We start from the raw sequence: 14307 nt of genomic DNA on the forward strand, positions 1-14307 counted from the left end.
AAACTAAAAAAAAAATTGTCAATTTTATAATGAGGTAAAGCTGCTTCAGAACTGCAGAATTTGGCTAAAATGAGCTCAAGATTTTAAAAATGAATAAAATCATCAAAATTTTGATGCTGTCTAGATGACCTCACACAGAATCAAGAAGAAGCATTCTTTTGCATCCAAAATATTTTAATAGTAAATAATTAAGAGTAAATTTCAATAATCTGTTCCTAGCATTCAATGGCTAACTTTACAATTTTGAAAACTTAGCCAAAACAGTTTTCATGAATACAAGAAAAAGTAAAATCAAAATATAATCATCTAATTATCTGAATACAAGTTTTCAGATAATATGTGGTTATTTCACTTTTAGACCAAAGTATTAAAATACAAAGAAAGATAAGTAATTTATGTAAATATCACAGTCTGTTTCAGAAAAAGTTTGGCTTGTTATAATTTAAGAGAAAGTTAACTATAAATTTTATGTTATTGGCCTCCTTAATCCCACTGATTTTCTGAAATTAAACAAAGAGCCTTTCTGCCTCCTTCAGTTTTTTTTTCCTGTCCATCTTAGCAATCACAGCCCAGCGGTCATCCCGCATTTTCCTCGTAGCTCCAAACTTCAGCGTAGATCCAAGGGTTGTTAGAGATGAAGGGGTCTGAATATGAAATAAAGTCACAGTATGTTTAATAAAAAAAATAAAGTCCACCTTTTGAAATTTGCTTTCTGAAATAAATGTATAAGTTACCTTTTTCGGTGTTTTGACATAAAAATGTGAAGTTGTTGAATAATTATTCTTGCATACGTTTTTCAATGTCTCGTCCTCTGAAACCATGCTCTTAAAGAAAAATACAAAAATATAATTGGGGGGCTGCCATAGTTAATATTACATCATTAAAAATGTCTATATACCATATATGAAGAGGAGGAGGTAAAGGAGGGAGAAAGAAAGAAAGAAAGAAAGAAAGAGAGAGAGAGAGAGAGAGAGAGAGAGAGAGAGAGAGAAAGAAAGAAAGAAAGAAAGAAAGAAAGAAAGAAAGAAAGAAAGAGAAAGAGAGAGGAGAAAAAAGACTGAAGAAAGAAGGCTATCACAAAATAACTTCAATCTGCCAAAGAAAAGACCTAGATTTTGGTTCCATGAACCATATTCCTGAAAGGTAAGGTGAAATACAAGGTGTGTATGAACAGTAATTTCCTACTAATTTCTATTTCAGTTTCAGAGTCTTTATATGACCAATTTCTCCTCCCCTTACTCCCAAACTACTTACTCAAATTCACACTTAAACCCTACATAAAAAGGATTTATAATCATATAAACTTAAAATATTAATTGTCAATTTATGAAATTGTACTTCTGCCAAATAATAATAGCTAACACATATATAGCACTTTCTTTATGTCAGGCACTGCTTTAAGCACTTTGTATATTTTAATTAGTTTTTTAAGATTTTACTTATTTTTAGAGAGAGGGGAAAAGAGGGAGAAAGCAGGGGAAAAAAATATCAATGTGTGGTTGCCTCTCGCATGCCCCCTACTGGGGACTTAGCCCACAACCCAGGCATGTGCTCTGACTGGGAACTGAACCTGCAACCCTTTGGTTTGTAGGCCAGCACTCAACCCACTAAGCCACACCAGCCAGAGCCTTTAATTAGTTTTAACACAATAATTTTGTGAAGTAGATATACTATTATCCTCATTTTAAAGGGAAGGAACTGAGATGCACAAATATTAAGTAACTTGCTCAAGATTATATAGCTAGCAAGAGGTAGAACCAGATAGGTTGGCTCCAGAATTCATTTTCTTAATGAAAAGCTACATAAATTTAGTCAAGTAAGCAATCAGTTCACATTATCTTCTCCTGCTCATTAAAGTTATATTTAACAAGAAATTCAGAGGCTTCATGAATGAAAATATTCATGTTTTCATGAATTCTAAGATTTTAGCAGAACACAATAAAGAGCCACCTTTTCACATGTGTTCAAACCAGTATATACACACTGACCAGCTAAGAATAATTATTTTTAACTCATTAAAATTTTGCTTAATGCACAGTAGCTGATCATTACGGACTGCCCATATGAAAATAATAAATTAGCCCAACTGAGAACAAAGCCTCCTCTGACCTTACGGCGCTGCTGCAGTCACCCTCTCACGTTCTTACAGAACCATCTGTGCACCTTCTCTGGAGAGATGCCTAATCAAGTGCTTCTCCCAATTTTGAATTGGGTTGTTTGGTTTTTGTCATTGAGTTATATAGCATGGCAGTTCCTTATGTATTCAGAATATTAACCCATTGTCAGATGCAAGATGCCTATTCTCTAGTTTGTCTTGACTCAGTTGTTTTAATATCAGTGTCCTTTAATGCATAAAAATTGTTAATTTTGATGAAATCCAATTTACCTATTTCTTTCCTCATCTCGTCTGTGCTTTTTGGTGTTATATTCATGAACTCACTACCAAATTCAATGTCATTTAGATTTTCCCAATGCTCTCCTCTGAGTTTCTGAGTTTTAGCCCTTAAGCTTAGGTCTCTGGTCCATTTTGAGTCAATTTTTGTGTATGAAATCCATATGCAAAAGAATGAAGATACGCTGTACACACAAGGTGTACAGCGTATCTTCATTCTTTTGCATACAGATTTCCTAGCACCATTTATTGAAAAAAATGTCCTTTCCCCATTAAATGCTTTTGGTACTCTTGTCAAAAAATCAATTTACTACACATGAGGACTTATTTCTGGGCTATTTTATCATGTTACCTATACCTGTCCTTGTGACAGTAATATACTCTTTTAATTACTAGCTTTGTAGTAAGTATCAAAGTAAAGAATTGTTGAGTCCTCCACTGTTATATTTCAAGATTGTATATGAATTGCAATTCTATATGAATTTGAGTATCAGACTTTCCATTTCTGCCCAAAACACTGTTGGAATTTTGATAGGGATTGTATTAAATCTGTGGACTGCTTTGGTAGGACAGACATCTGAACAATTATAAGTTTTCCTACCCATAAACACAGAGTTTCTATTTTTTAGATCTTCTTTGATTTCCTTCAGCAATGTTTTATAATTTTCAATGTATAAGTCTTTCACTTTCTTAGTTAGATTTGTTCCTAAATTTGTTTTTGTACTTTAGATGGTATTATAAGTGGAATTGTTTTAATTTCCTTTTGGATTATCTATATTGCTGGTATATGGAAACATACTGATTTTCCTGTGCTGATCTTATACCTTCCAGTATCACTGGATTCACTTTTTTGCTCTAGAAGCTTTCCTGTGGAGTCTTTGGTATTTTCCATATATAAATAGGATCATGTCATCTGCAAATCAGAGATAGTTTTACCTTTTAAAAAAATCTACATGACTTTTTCTTTCTCTTTCCTTCCCTTCCTTTCCCATTGCCCATGTTTTTTTGTTTTTGTCTAGTAGCCTAATAGCTCCTGCTAAAACTTCTGGTACAGTTTGACTAGTGGCAAAAGTTGGCTTCTTTGTCTCATTCTTAATCCCAGGGGGGAAAGCTCACAGTGTTTCACCATTGAGTATGTTAGCTATGGATTTTGTACATATACGTCATCATGTTCAGAAATTTTCCCTCTATTCCCAGCTTTATGAGAGTTTTTTATCATGAAAGAATATTGGATGCTGAAAAAAAAAAAGCCTTTTCTGCATCAATTGAGATGATCATGTGGCTTTTTTCTTTGTTCTATTAATATGCTATATCCCGTTGGTTTTTTAAATCCTCACATGAAGATATCTTTTTTGTTTGTCTGCTTTAGAGAGAGGAAAGTGGGGGAGAAAGAGAGAGAAACATCCATCAGTTGCCCTCCATCTGCATCCTGACCAGGGATCAAGCCTGCAACCCAAAAATGCACCCTGACCAGGAATCAAACCTACAACCTTTTGGTTTATAAGCAGGAGTGTCAAACTCATTTTCACCAGGGGCCGCATCAGCCTTGTGGTTGCCTTCAAAGGGCCAAATGTAATTTCAACTCCTCAACAGTTAAGGAGTAGTTACACTTATATAGTCCTAAAATTATTTCGGCCCTTTGAAAGCAACAGTGAGGCTGATGTGGCCCCTGGTGACAATGAGTTTGACACTCCTGGTATACACGAACATGTTCCAACCAGCTGAGACACCCAGCCAGGGCTACACTGATTTTTTAAAATTGAATCACCCTGGCATTTCTTTGCTAAATACCACTTGGTCATGGGTAATAATCCTTTTGATACACTGTTGGATTTGATTTGCTAACATTTTGTTGAGGACTTTTATATCTATATTCATAAAAGATAATGATCTGTAATTTTCTTTTCCTGTGATGTCTTTACCTGGCTTTGGTATCAAGGTAATGCTAGTCTCATAGAATGAGTTAAAAATATTCCCTTTTCAATTTTTTTGGCAGAGTTTGAGAAGGACAGTGTTAAGTCTTTAAATGTTTAGTAGAAGCTATCAATAAAGCCTTCTGGTCAATAACTTCTCTTTCTTGAGAGGTTTTTTGATTACTAGCTCAAATGTTTTACCATTAATAACTTCAAGTGATAATTATAACCAATAAAACCCATTTTGAATTACCTTTTTATTCTATTTTAAACAACTATATAAAATTATACAATACTATACTTTACTTACTATGTAATTCTCCTTTCAACAATGAAATGAAATTAAGAGTCATTCTGACTCTCCGGTCAGCTAAAAAACTAGCCTAAACTTACACTGCTAGAAACACAGTAACGTTGAATTCTAGAGCTCGTGCTCTAATTCTCATTACTTTTCTATGTATCTCAACTTCAGTTTGAGCCAGCAGTTCTTATGTACAATGACTTACATAGGCTATGGAGCCAGACTGTCAGTGTTCCAGTTCCCACTCCATGCCTCATTAGCTAGGTGATCCTGGGCAAGGTGCTTGTGTGATTTAGGATGAGAATAGCAACATCATCTACACCTCTAGAACAAGAGACTGTTCTAAGAGATAACTGAAGTCATCTATGTAAAGTACCTACAACAGTGGCTGGTTCACAGTTTTAACCATTATCTATGAAACAAATAGGTACTAGAGCAAGGAGTCTATAAGTTAACTTCAATAATTAGGGCCTTCAATATCAACTACTCATTATTTCAACACAAATAAAAATAGAGGGTTGTAAAACAAAAGAAAAGCTTGAAGGATCTCAGTTATGACTGGGAATAGTAAAACTGTTATTTTCAGTTAAGAAACTTTGGTACATTCTTCCATTGGTGTGATCAGGTTTATCTATTTTTAAATTAAATAAATCTAAGTTTAATTATTCTCACATCATTATTATGCCTTTAGAAAATATTGGTATGTGTGAATACACTTATGGTAGGAAATAATTTCCTACCATAAACTGCTAGGAGAAAATATAAACTGCTAGGAGAAATATCCTCCTTAAATAGGCCATCTTTAATAAATTAGTGCCTTAAAACGATAATGTTATATTTGTCAACCAATAGTGTAATATAGATTACAACCAATAAGTGGTGTAAAATGAAGGAAACTGTATTATATGCAAAATCAAGAGGATCCCTGAATAACAAATTTGACTGCAGCAATATTAAAAATGTTCACCTGACCTTTCTTTTCCAAAAAGGAAGAAAAATATGGTAAAAGCTCCTTTGTAACAATCTACTGAAAAATAGTATGGTTAATTACCTCATATGCCAACCACATCATATCAAATATTTCAAAATGTCATGTTTTCTGAAATTTAGAGAAATTGGTTTCTTTAAAATGCTATAAAAGCAAAGGGTTGTGTTATAGTAGAGATGTACTGTATTTCAGGATAGCACTGATAGATATTATGACCACATACAAATATATCAAGAGATAAAGTAAGCAATAATGTAAACAAATAATAAATACTGATTATTTTCAATGTGTTTACCAAAAGGTCAGTAGATTCTGAACTATCTGAATTAACATCAAATTCAAAGACCATTTTTCTCTTTTTAGTACTTTCTTCAATGGATACATTCCTGTTTTCTCTTTGCTGAATTCTTTGTTTTGTTGGCGTCTTCACAGTATATGCCTATCCAAAAAGAAAAAACAACACATTATCCCATCAAATAAAACATGTATTATTAATGAAGGCAATATGAGTCTTTAATAATCAATGACTCTCTATTATTATTGGCATGTATATGAAGTATACTTCTGAATAAGAATTTAATTCAGCCCTGGGTGCTGTGGCTCAGCGAATTGAGAGCTGGCTTGAGAACCAAAAGGTCACAGGCTCAATTCCCAGTCAGGGCACATGCCTGGGTTGTGGGCCAGATCCCCAGTAGGGGGCACATGAGAGGCAACCACACACTTTTGTTTCTCTCCCTCTCTTTCTCCTTCCTTTCTCCTCTGTCTATAAATAAACAAACAAACAAATAAATAAATAAAAACTATCCCTAAGGAAGCATCATCATTGGACTTCGTAGAAAAAGGTTAAATCAGCTATTTTAAATGTCCAAAGAACTAAATAAAATTATGTCCAAAGAACTAAATAAAAGTATGAAAATAATGTCTAACCAAATGGAATATCAATAAAGAAACATAAATTAATTTTGAAATAACCGAATAGAAATTCTGGAATTGAAAACACAATAACTAAAGTAATAAACTCACTGGAAAGGCTCCACATCAAATTTGAGCTGGTAGACGGCAGAATCCTTGAACCAGAAGGTACAGTGGAACTTTGGTTCTCAAACATTTATTCCGGAAGGATATTTGAGAGCCGAATTGTTCTCGATGGGAGATACACGAGACTGAGGCCTAACTATATCAGCATAAAAGGGTTGTTGTTCCAACAACTGAAGTTTTGTTTGATAATCAGGACATTTTTTTCTGTGAACAACTTGGTTGAGAACCAAATTGTTCAAGATGGGAGACACTGAAGAACTGAGATATGACTGCAGGTTCAACTGATATCCACTCAGAGGACCAGAAAGAAGGATGAGGAAAAATGAACAGGGCATTAGAGACCTGTGGAACAACATCAAGTATACCAATATACACATAATGGGTGTCTCAGGATTCAAGTAGAAAGGACAGAAGGAATATTTTTAAAATTAATGGCTGAAAACCTCCCAAATTTGGTGAAAACATTAATCCACACATCCAAGAAACTTAACAAACTCCAAGGAGTCTAAACTAAAAAATAATCACACCCTGATACATCATAATCAAACTGTCAAGAGACAAAGAAAAACTTGAAAGCAGCAAGAGGTAAGTGACTCATCACATACAAGGGATCCTCAGTAATATTAAGTACTGATTTCTCATCAGAAGCCATGGAGTCCAAAAAGCTAAGGTTGACATATCCAAAATGCTTAGAGAAAAGCAACTGTTACCAAATAATCCTATCCTGCAAAAGTATCCTTCAAAAATAAAGGGCAAATTAAGATATTCCTAAATAAACAAAAACTGGTAAATTTATCACTAGTGCACCTCACCTACAGAAATACTAAAGGAAGTCCTTCAGGCTTAAGTAATAGAACTCGACACAAATGAAAAAGAAAAAGAAAGAGCACCTGTAAAGAAAACTGCACAAGTAATTATAAAAGATAACATAAAGGTATTTTTGCTTGTAATCTTTTCCTATCTAATTTAAAACAGACATATAAATAAAGCAATAATCATAATACTGTCTCAATGGGCTCAAAATGTGTAAATATAGGATCTGTATGACAATGACAGCACACAAGAGGAAGAATAAAGATATACTAGGGCAAAGTCTTTGTATACCACTGAAATTACACTGGTATTAATTCAAGATCATCATGTTAGGGTGGTAATTGTAATTCTCAGGTAATCACTAAGAAAATAATTCAAACAATATAGTAAAAAATAAGATAATTAAAATGGTATACTAGAAAATACCTAGTTAACATAAAAGAAGGCAGTAATGAAGGTATACCTGAACAAAAAGACAAGACACGTGACAAATTAAAGAACAAAACAATAGGCATAACTTTGATCTTATTAGTAATCATAATAAATGTCAATTAAACACTCCAATCAAAATCTAGAAATTGTCAGAATGAATGATGAAAAAAAAACAAATTCTAACTATGTGCTGTTCACAAAAAAACACACTTTAGAATCAATACACAGATAAGCTGCAAGTAAAAGGGTGGTAAAACTTTAACCATGCGAATAGTAAGCAAAAGAGAACTAGAGTGGCTATCCTAATATCAGATAAAATAAACTTAAAAAATGTTACTAGAGACAAAAAAGGACATTTTCATAAGGATAAAGAAGCCAATCCATCAAGAAAAGGTAATGGCTAGAAGTAAATATGCACTTAACAACATGGCCCCAATAAACATCAACCAAAAACTGGAAAAATTAAATAATTCAGCAATAAGAGCAAGATACTCCCATATCCCACTTTCAATAATGAAAACAACAACCATATAAAAAGATCAGCAAGGAAATATAGGAGCACCATAAACCAACCAGGTGTACACTGAGGAAATTCACAAATATGAGAATACGACACACTCCTATATAACCAGTAAGTTAGAGAATGAATCACAAAGGAAATTAGAAAATACTTTGGGAGGGAAAAAGGAAAACACAACACACTTATGGGATACAGTTAAATCAGTGCTTAGAGAGAAATTTAGAGCTCTAAGTTCCTATATTGATATCAATACTAAGGAGACAGGACGGTGAAACTGCCACCAAGATACAGATTTTCATAAAAACACAGGAAGGATGATCACTCTTGAGGCTGAACCCTCAGATACAACAGAAAATGTAAAGGCCAAGATCCAAGATAAGGAAGAAATTATTCCTGCTCAGCAAAGACAAGTAAGTGGAAGATGGCTGTACTTTGTCTACAACATTCAAAAAGGGTCCACTCTTAATCTTGTGTTAGGACTTCGCAGTGGTGCTAAGAAAAAGAAAAGGTCTGATATCACTCCCAAGAAGAATAAGCATAAGAGAAAGAAGATGAACCTGGCTGTCCTCAAATACTGTAAGGTGGATGGGAATGGCAAAAATCAATAGCCTTGGTTGGGAGTGCCCTTCAGATGAGTGTGGTGCTGGAGTCTCTATTACCAGCCACTTTGACAAACATTACTGCGGCAAATGACCTATTGCTTCAACAAATCTGAAGACAGGTGTATATGTGTTGATAAAAGACATCAATTAACAAAAATATAAAAAGACTAGAAAGACATGACAGTTAAATGCAATGTGGACCCTCAATTGGATCCTGAATTGGAAAGGGCATTAACGGAAAACTATGAAATCCAAATAAAGTTTGAAATTCAGACAATAATAAGGTGCCTATACATTTCTTAGTTTTAACAAATATAATGGATAATGTAAGATGTTAACAAAGGGTAAAACTGAATGGGAAATATTTTTTTTAATTCCCTGTACTACCTTTGAAACTTCCTATAAATCTAAAATTAATTGCAAGATAAAAGTTTTCTTTTTCAGAGTAAGGTCACCATACCTGCCAGAATGGCTAAAATTAAAAAAAGATTTGAAAAAATGGCAAGGGAAGCAAAGGAAAAAGTAAATAAATGGGACTTATGTCAAACTAAAAAACTTTTTCACAGCAAAAGAAACCATCAACAAAATGAAAAGGGGACCCACTGAATGGGAGAACATATTTGCCAATAAAAATCTAATAAGGGGTTAATTTCCAAAACATATAAAGAACTTATATAACTCAACAAATTAAAACCACAATGAGATATCACCTCACACCAGTCAGAATGGCTGTCATCAGTAAATCAACAAACAAGTGCTGGCGAGGATGTGGAGAAAAGGGACCCTCTGTGCACTGTTGGTGGGAATGCAGAACTGACGCAGCCACTGTGAAGATAGTCTGTAGTTCCCTCAAAAAATTAAAAATGGACCTTCCTTTTGACTCAGCAATTCTCCTTCTGGAAATATATCCAAAGAAACCAGAAACACTAATTCAAAACAATATATGTATCCCTATGTTCCCTGCAGCATTAATTATGACAACCAAGACCTGGAAGCAGCCCTAGTGCCCATCAGTAAACAAGTGGATGAAAAAGCTGTGGTATATTTACACAATGAAATACTACTCAGCCATAAAAAAAATTTTTTTTTACTTTTTGCTACAGCATGGATGAACCCAAAGATTATTATGCTAAGTGAAGTAAACCAGTCAGAGAAAGACAAATATCACGTGATCTTCCTTATATGTGGAATACAATGAACAAAATAGAAACAGGCATGAATACATGGAACAGACTGACTCTTGTCAGAAGGGAGGGTATTTGGGGGGCTGCATGATAAGTAAAGGGATTAAGCAATATATATATATATATTGCTCATCTGAAGGGCACTCCCAACAAAGGCTACTGATTTTTGCCATTCCCATCCACCTTACAGTATTTGAGGACAGCCAGGTTCATCTTCTTTCTCACGTGCTTATTCTTCTTGGGAATGGTGCAAGACTTCTTCCTTTTCTTAGCACAACTGTGAAGTCTCACACAAGAAGAGTGCAGATAATATTTTACTGAGTTGTACACCTGAAGCCTATATGGTTTTGTGAACCAATGTCACCCCAATAAATTCGATTTTAAAGAGAGAAACATTTTATCAGAACACTTAAGAAAAAAAGATTGAAAAATACCATGTGGTAGCAACAATGTGGAGCAAGCAGAATTCTCATTCACTGGTAGCTACAACGTAACCTGATACCATCCTTTTTGTTAAAACAAAACAAAACAGAATTTGCAGCATGATACAGTGGTACAGTAAGAAATATATATATGTGATCTTTGTCCCTGGTTCTGACACAGAACTTTTAAACCCTTGTAATTTCCTCAGTGGTAGAGATGTGATAGAACAACTTTTATAGTATAACATTTGGTCTTTGTCCCCAGTAATGAAAAGAAAGTCTTTTTTCTTTTTAGGATGCTCACTGTCACTTTATTTTTTTCTTTTTTTTAATTGTTCAGTTACAGTTGTCCTCCTCCTTCCCCCATTTTTCCTTCATAATGAGCTCCTTTCAACTGTACCTGAGTTTAAGCTAATGAAATACCTGGGGTCCTTGATAGCTTCAGCATGGTAGCTGTTCACCAAAAGACTAAGGCTTGATAAGAAGCTTGGAATTTTTCAGCCCCACTCCTGACCTCCAGGGAAAAGGAGGGATTGCAGATTGAGTTAATCACCAAGGGCCAATGATTTAATCAATTGTGCTAGGTAATGAGCTTCCATTAAAAACCCCTAAAGGATGAGGTTAGAGAGCTTCCAGGTTGGTGAGCACATGGGAGTACTGGGAGGGTGTCACTTCCAGAGAGGTCATGAAAGCTCCATGTCCCTTACCCATACCTCATTCTGTAAATTTTTTAAATTTTATTATGTACTGGTTTCAGGTATATAGGTTATAGTGGGGAGAAAATCATATACTTTACATAGTGTTCCCCTTGATATTCCGGTACCCCAAATGGCACCATCCATAACAGTTATCACAGTATTATTGACTATATTTCTCATGCTTTATTTCCCCATGACTATTTTCACTTACTTCCCCCATGATCCACAAGGAAACTGAGCCCTTCTGGTGCTGATTCCCAGGTGGGTGGGTTTGTGTACATTCTAGGACCCTGTGGGTCTCTCTGATTAACTCTCCTGTGAGGGTGGGAGTTTCTCCCACTGCCACAACACCCACAGGATTGTATTTCCCTGCACTGGAATCCTGGGTTGCGTGGTCTTGCTCCCAGTTGTTCCTCCCAGTTTTTCCACAGGCAAATGTGGGACCATCAGCCACCACCTTGCCCTCCCAGTACTCCAGCCACCACCTTGCTGTGTGTCCTCCCTGCCCCTCCTACCGGTCTGGGTGAACGTTTCTTCTTTAACTCCTTGGTTGTCAGACTTCCATACAGTTCAATGTTCTGGTAGTTCTGGTTATGTTTTTTTTTTAATTTATTGTTGTCCTTTTGGTTGTGTGAGGAAGGGATGCATTTCTACCTACACCTGCGTCTTGGCTGGAAGTCTAAATAATATCTAAAATACACATTTCTAATCATATTTTATAAAGCTGAAAAGAACTGATTGAATGCTTATTTTCCTGAGGGTATTTTATAGATAAAGCTTCATAATGGTGTGTAAACTTTACGCATCTATATAATCTGATACATACTATTGCATTTAAAAATCACGTGTATTGTAACTGATTTTATATAAAACATTGAGTAGAAATTATATAATTATAATCATGTGATTAAAAATATTAACAACAAATAAAAAAGAAGGCAGGACAGTAGTTGGTCTTGGAGGATGACTAGTAATAGGAAGGGGGGATAAGAAGCTCTTCTGAATAATAATATTCCATGTTTTAATCTGAGTAATGGTTATAAGGTTACGCTTGGTTTGTAAAAATTCATCAAGTTGTATAATTACATTCTGTACATTCTTGCATATATTTCTATTAAAGTTGTTTGTTTTTTTTAATCAATTGTCAATGCCTTTTTAAATCCTCACCTCAGAATATGTTACTGACTTCAGAAGGAAAAGAAGGGAGAGAAGATAGGGATAGAGACAGAGATATAGAGAGAAAGAGAGAGAGGGAGAGAGAGAAACAGCGACTGGTTGCCTCCCATACGAACCCAACCAGGAATCAAATGCACAACCCGGGTATGTGCTCTGAGCAGGAATCAAACTGCAACCTTTTGGTGTATGGGATGAATCTCTGACCAACTGATCCACCTGGCCTGGGGTAAAAGTTCTTTTAAGTAAGGTCATTATTTGATACAAATCATTTCATATTATGAATAATATAGTAGTAAATGCGACAAAATAACTATATAAAATTTCTCTAAGCTATATAATTTTCATAATTTCCATGAGCTATATAATTATGTGTAAAAGGATGTGAGTGTGACTTCTTTCACGCTGCAATTTTCAACTGGGGCACAAATCTGAGGGGGAAAGTACTAGTAACCAATTTTCTAAAGAAAGCGACCTATATGGTTAAGGCCAGATCCTGCTCTGGGGCTTATTAAAAAGTAGTAAAAGCAAGCCCTACAATCACCAAACTCCCTTCTTCCCAGTTATTTTAAGGAAACTGAGGGAAAGACATGAAATTGTAGCTTAGAGGGGCAGAGACAGGTGGAGGTACCTTTCCCCCCAACTCCCAAAACAAATGATGGAATAACTCTAACAGCAGCCTTATAACGACTAAGTGCCTTCAAAAAAGGGAGACTGGCATCTCATTCTCCAGCTGGATATAAACCTATGCAGAAAAATTCATTTGTCTCTCTCTCTGGCTGAGCAGAGTAAGAAGAAATTAGAGAGAGATGGATGGCAGAGAAGAAAGGGGGGAATCAGAAGTAGAGCACTCTACATTGCCATTTATTGTGGAAAGGCTGAATGAATTCCCCATGGATTAAGTGAACATGTGAAAGACCGCTAGAAATGAGCTACCTTGCTAGCCACAAGGGCTGGCTGCTCTGTAAGAATCTAGCAGCAAGATAAAGTGAAGTAGCAAAGGGAGATAACTGGGTGATACTGGAAAATATCAAGTCAGCATCATATTTCCCTCATCAGGGATCTGTGCACTGGTGAATGCTAGAAAGTTATGCAGTCTGCCCAAGGTGTCACTAAGTTGTGGACAGTGACAAGAAAAGAACATTTCATGTTGGTATCATAAAAAATTGAAACTTTCAAGAAATTGGTTTTATATCAATGTCTAATATGAGATATATGGTATATAATACCAGAACTGTCTTTTAAAAAATGGTCATGTTTATTGATCTTAGACAGAGAGATAGAAAGAGGCAGGTGAGAGAAAGAAACTGATGTGAGAAACATCGATTGGTTGCCTCCCATACACGCCCTGACTAGGGGTCCAACCCACAACCTAGGTATGTGCCCTGACTGGAAATCAAACCCCCAACCTTTTGGTGTGCCCAGTGATTCTCCAACCAACTGAGCGACACTGACCAGGGCAAAACTTTTTTTTTTAATTTAAAAAATTATTAGTGCTTTGAAATTTTACCAACCAACCTTTGGTAATGGTGTAGATAAAGAACTTTTGGCAGATGCCCACAGACATTCTCTTTTGTCTTTGGGTTTGCTATGATCAGCTGATGTGAAATTTGAAGAGATATTTCGCGAAGAAGCTGCTTTAGAATCAAATTTCTGATAACTAGCTTCAGGTGTTTCCAGCAAATATGTCTGTGTTTTCTATAATGGACAACAGAAATGCAAAAAATCATTATTAAATGTCATTTTAAACAAAGTGCAGCAACTCTCAGAAACACTGGAATAAATAATTTACCCCCAAACGTATTACTGATTAAAGGACTTTGAATAAATT

At 35.2% G+C, this 14307-nt stretch overlaps 1 protein-coding gene and 1 pseudogene across 2 annotated transcripts in view; one reads left to right on the forward strand and one right to left on the reverse strand.

The window, feature by feature from the left end:
- Positions 1–506: 506 nt before the first annotated feature.
- The window catches only part of SYCP1 (synaptonemal complex protein 1), an 84145-nt gene continuing 70344 nt past the window's right edge, over positions 507–14307 (reverse strand). For both annotated transcript variants that reach the window (XM_053656067.1, XM_053656066.1), the window contains 4 exons: positions 13995–14174; positions 5890–6033; positions 735–824; positions 507–644 (listed from right to left, as the gene is read on the reverse strand). In XM_053656067.1, coding sequence (XP_053512042.1) covers positions 507–644; positions 735–824; positions 5890–6033; positions 13995–14174 — 552 coding nt within the window. The remainder of the gene's footprint in view (positions 645–734; positions 825–5889; positions 6034–13994; positions 14175–14307) is intronic.
- LOC119041706 (ubiquitin-40S ribosomal protein S27a-like) lies at positions 6945–9161 on the forward strand (annotated as a pseudogene).

The sequence above is a fragment of the Artibeus jamaicensis genome, unplaced genomic scaffold, assembly GCF_021234435.1.
Source record: "Artibeus jamaicensis isolate MK-2021 breed Jamaican fruit bat unplaced genomic scaffold, CSHL_Jam_final scaffold_1689, whole genome shotgun sequence".
Lineage (NCBI taxonomy): Eukaryota > Metazoa > Chordata > Mammalia > Chiroptera > Phyllostomidae > Artibeus > Artibeus jamaicensis.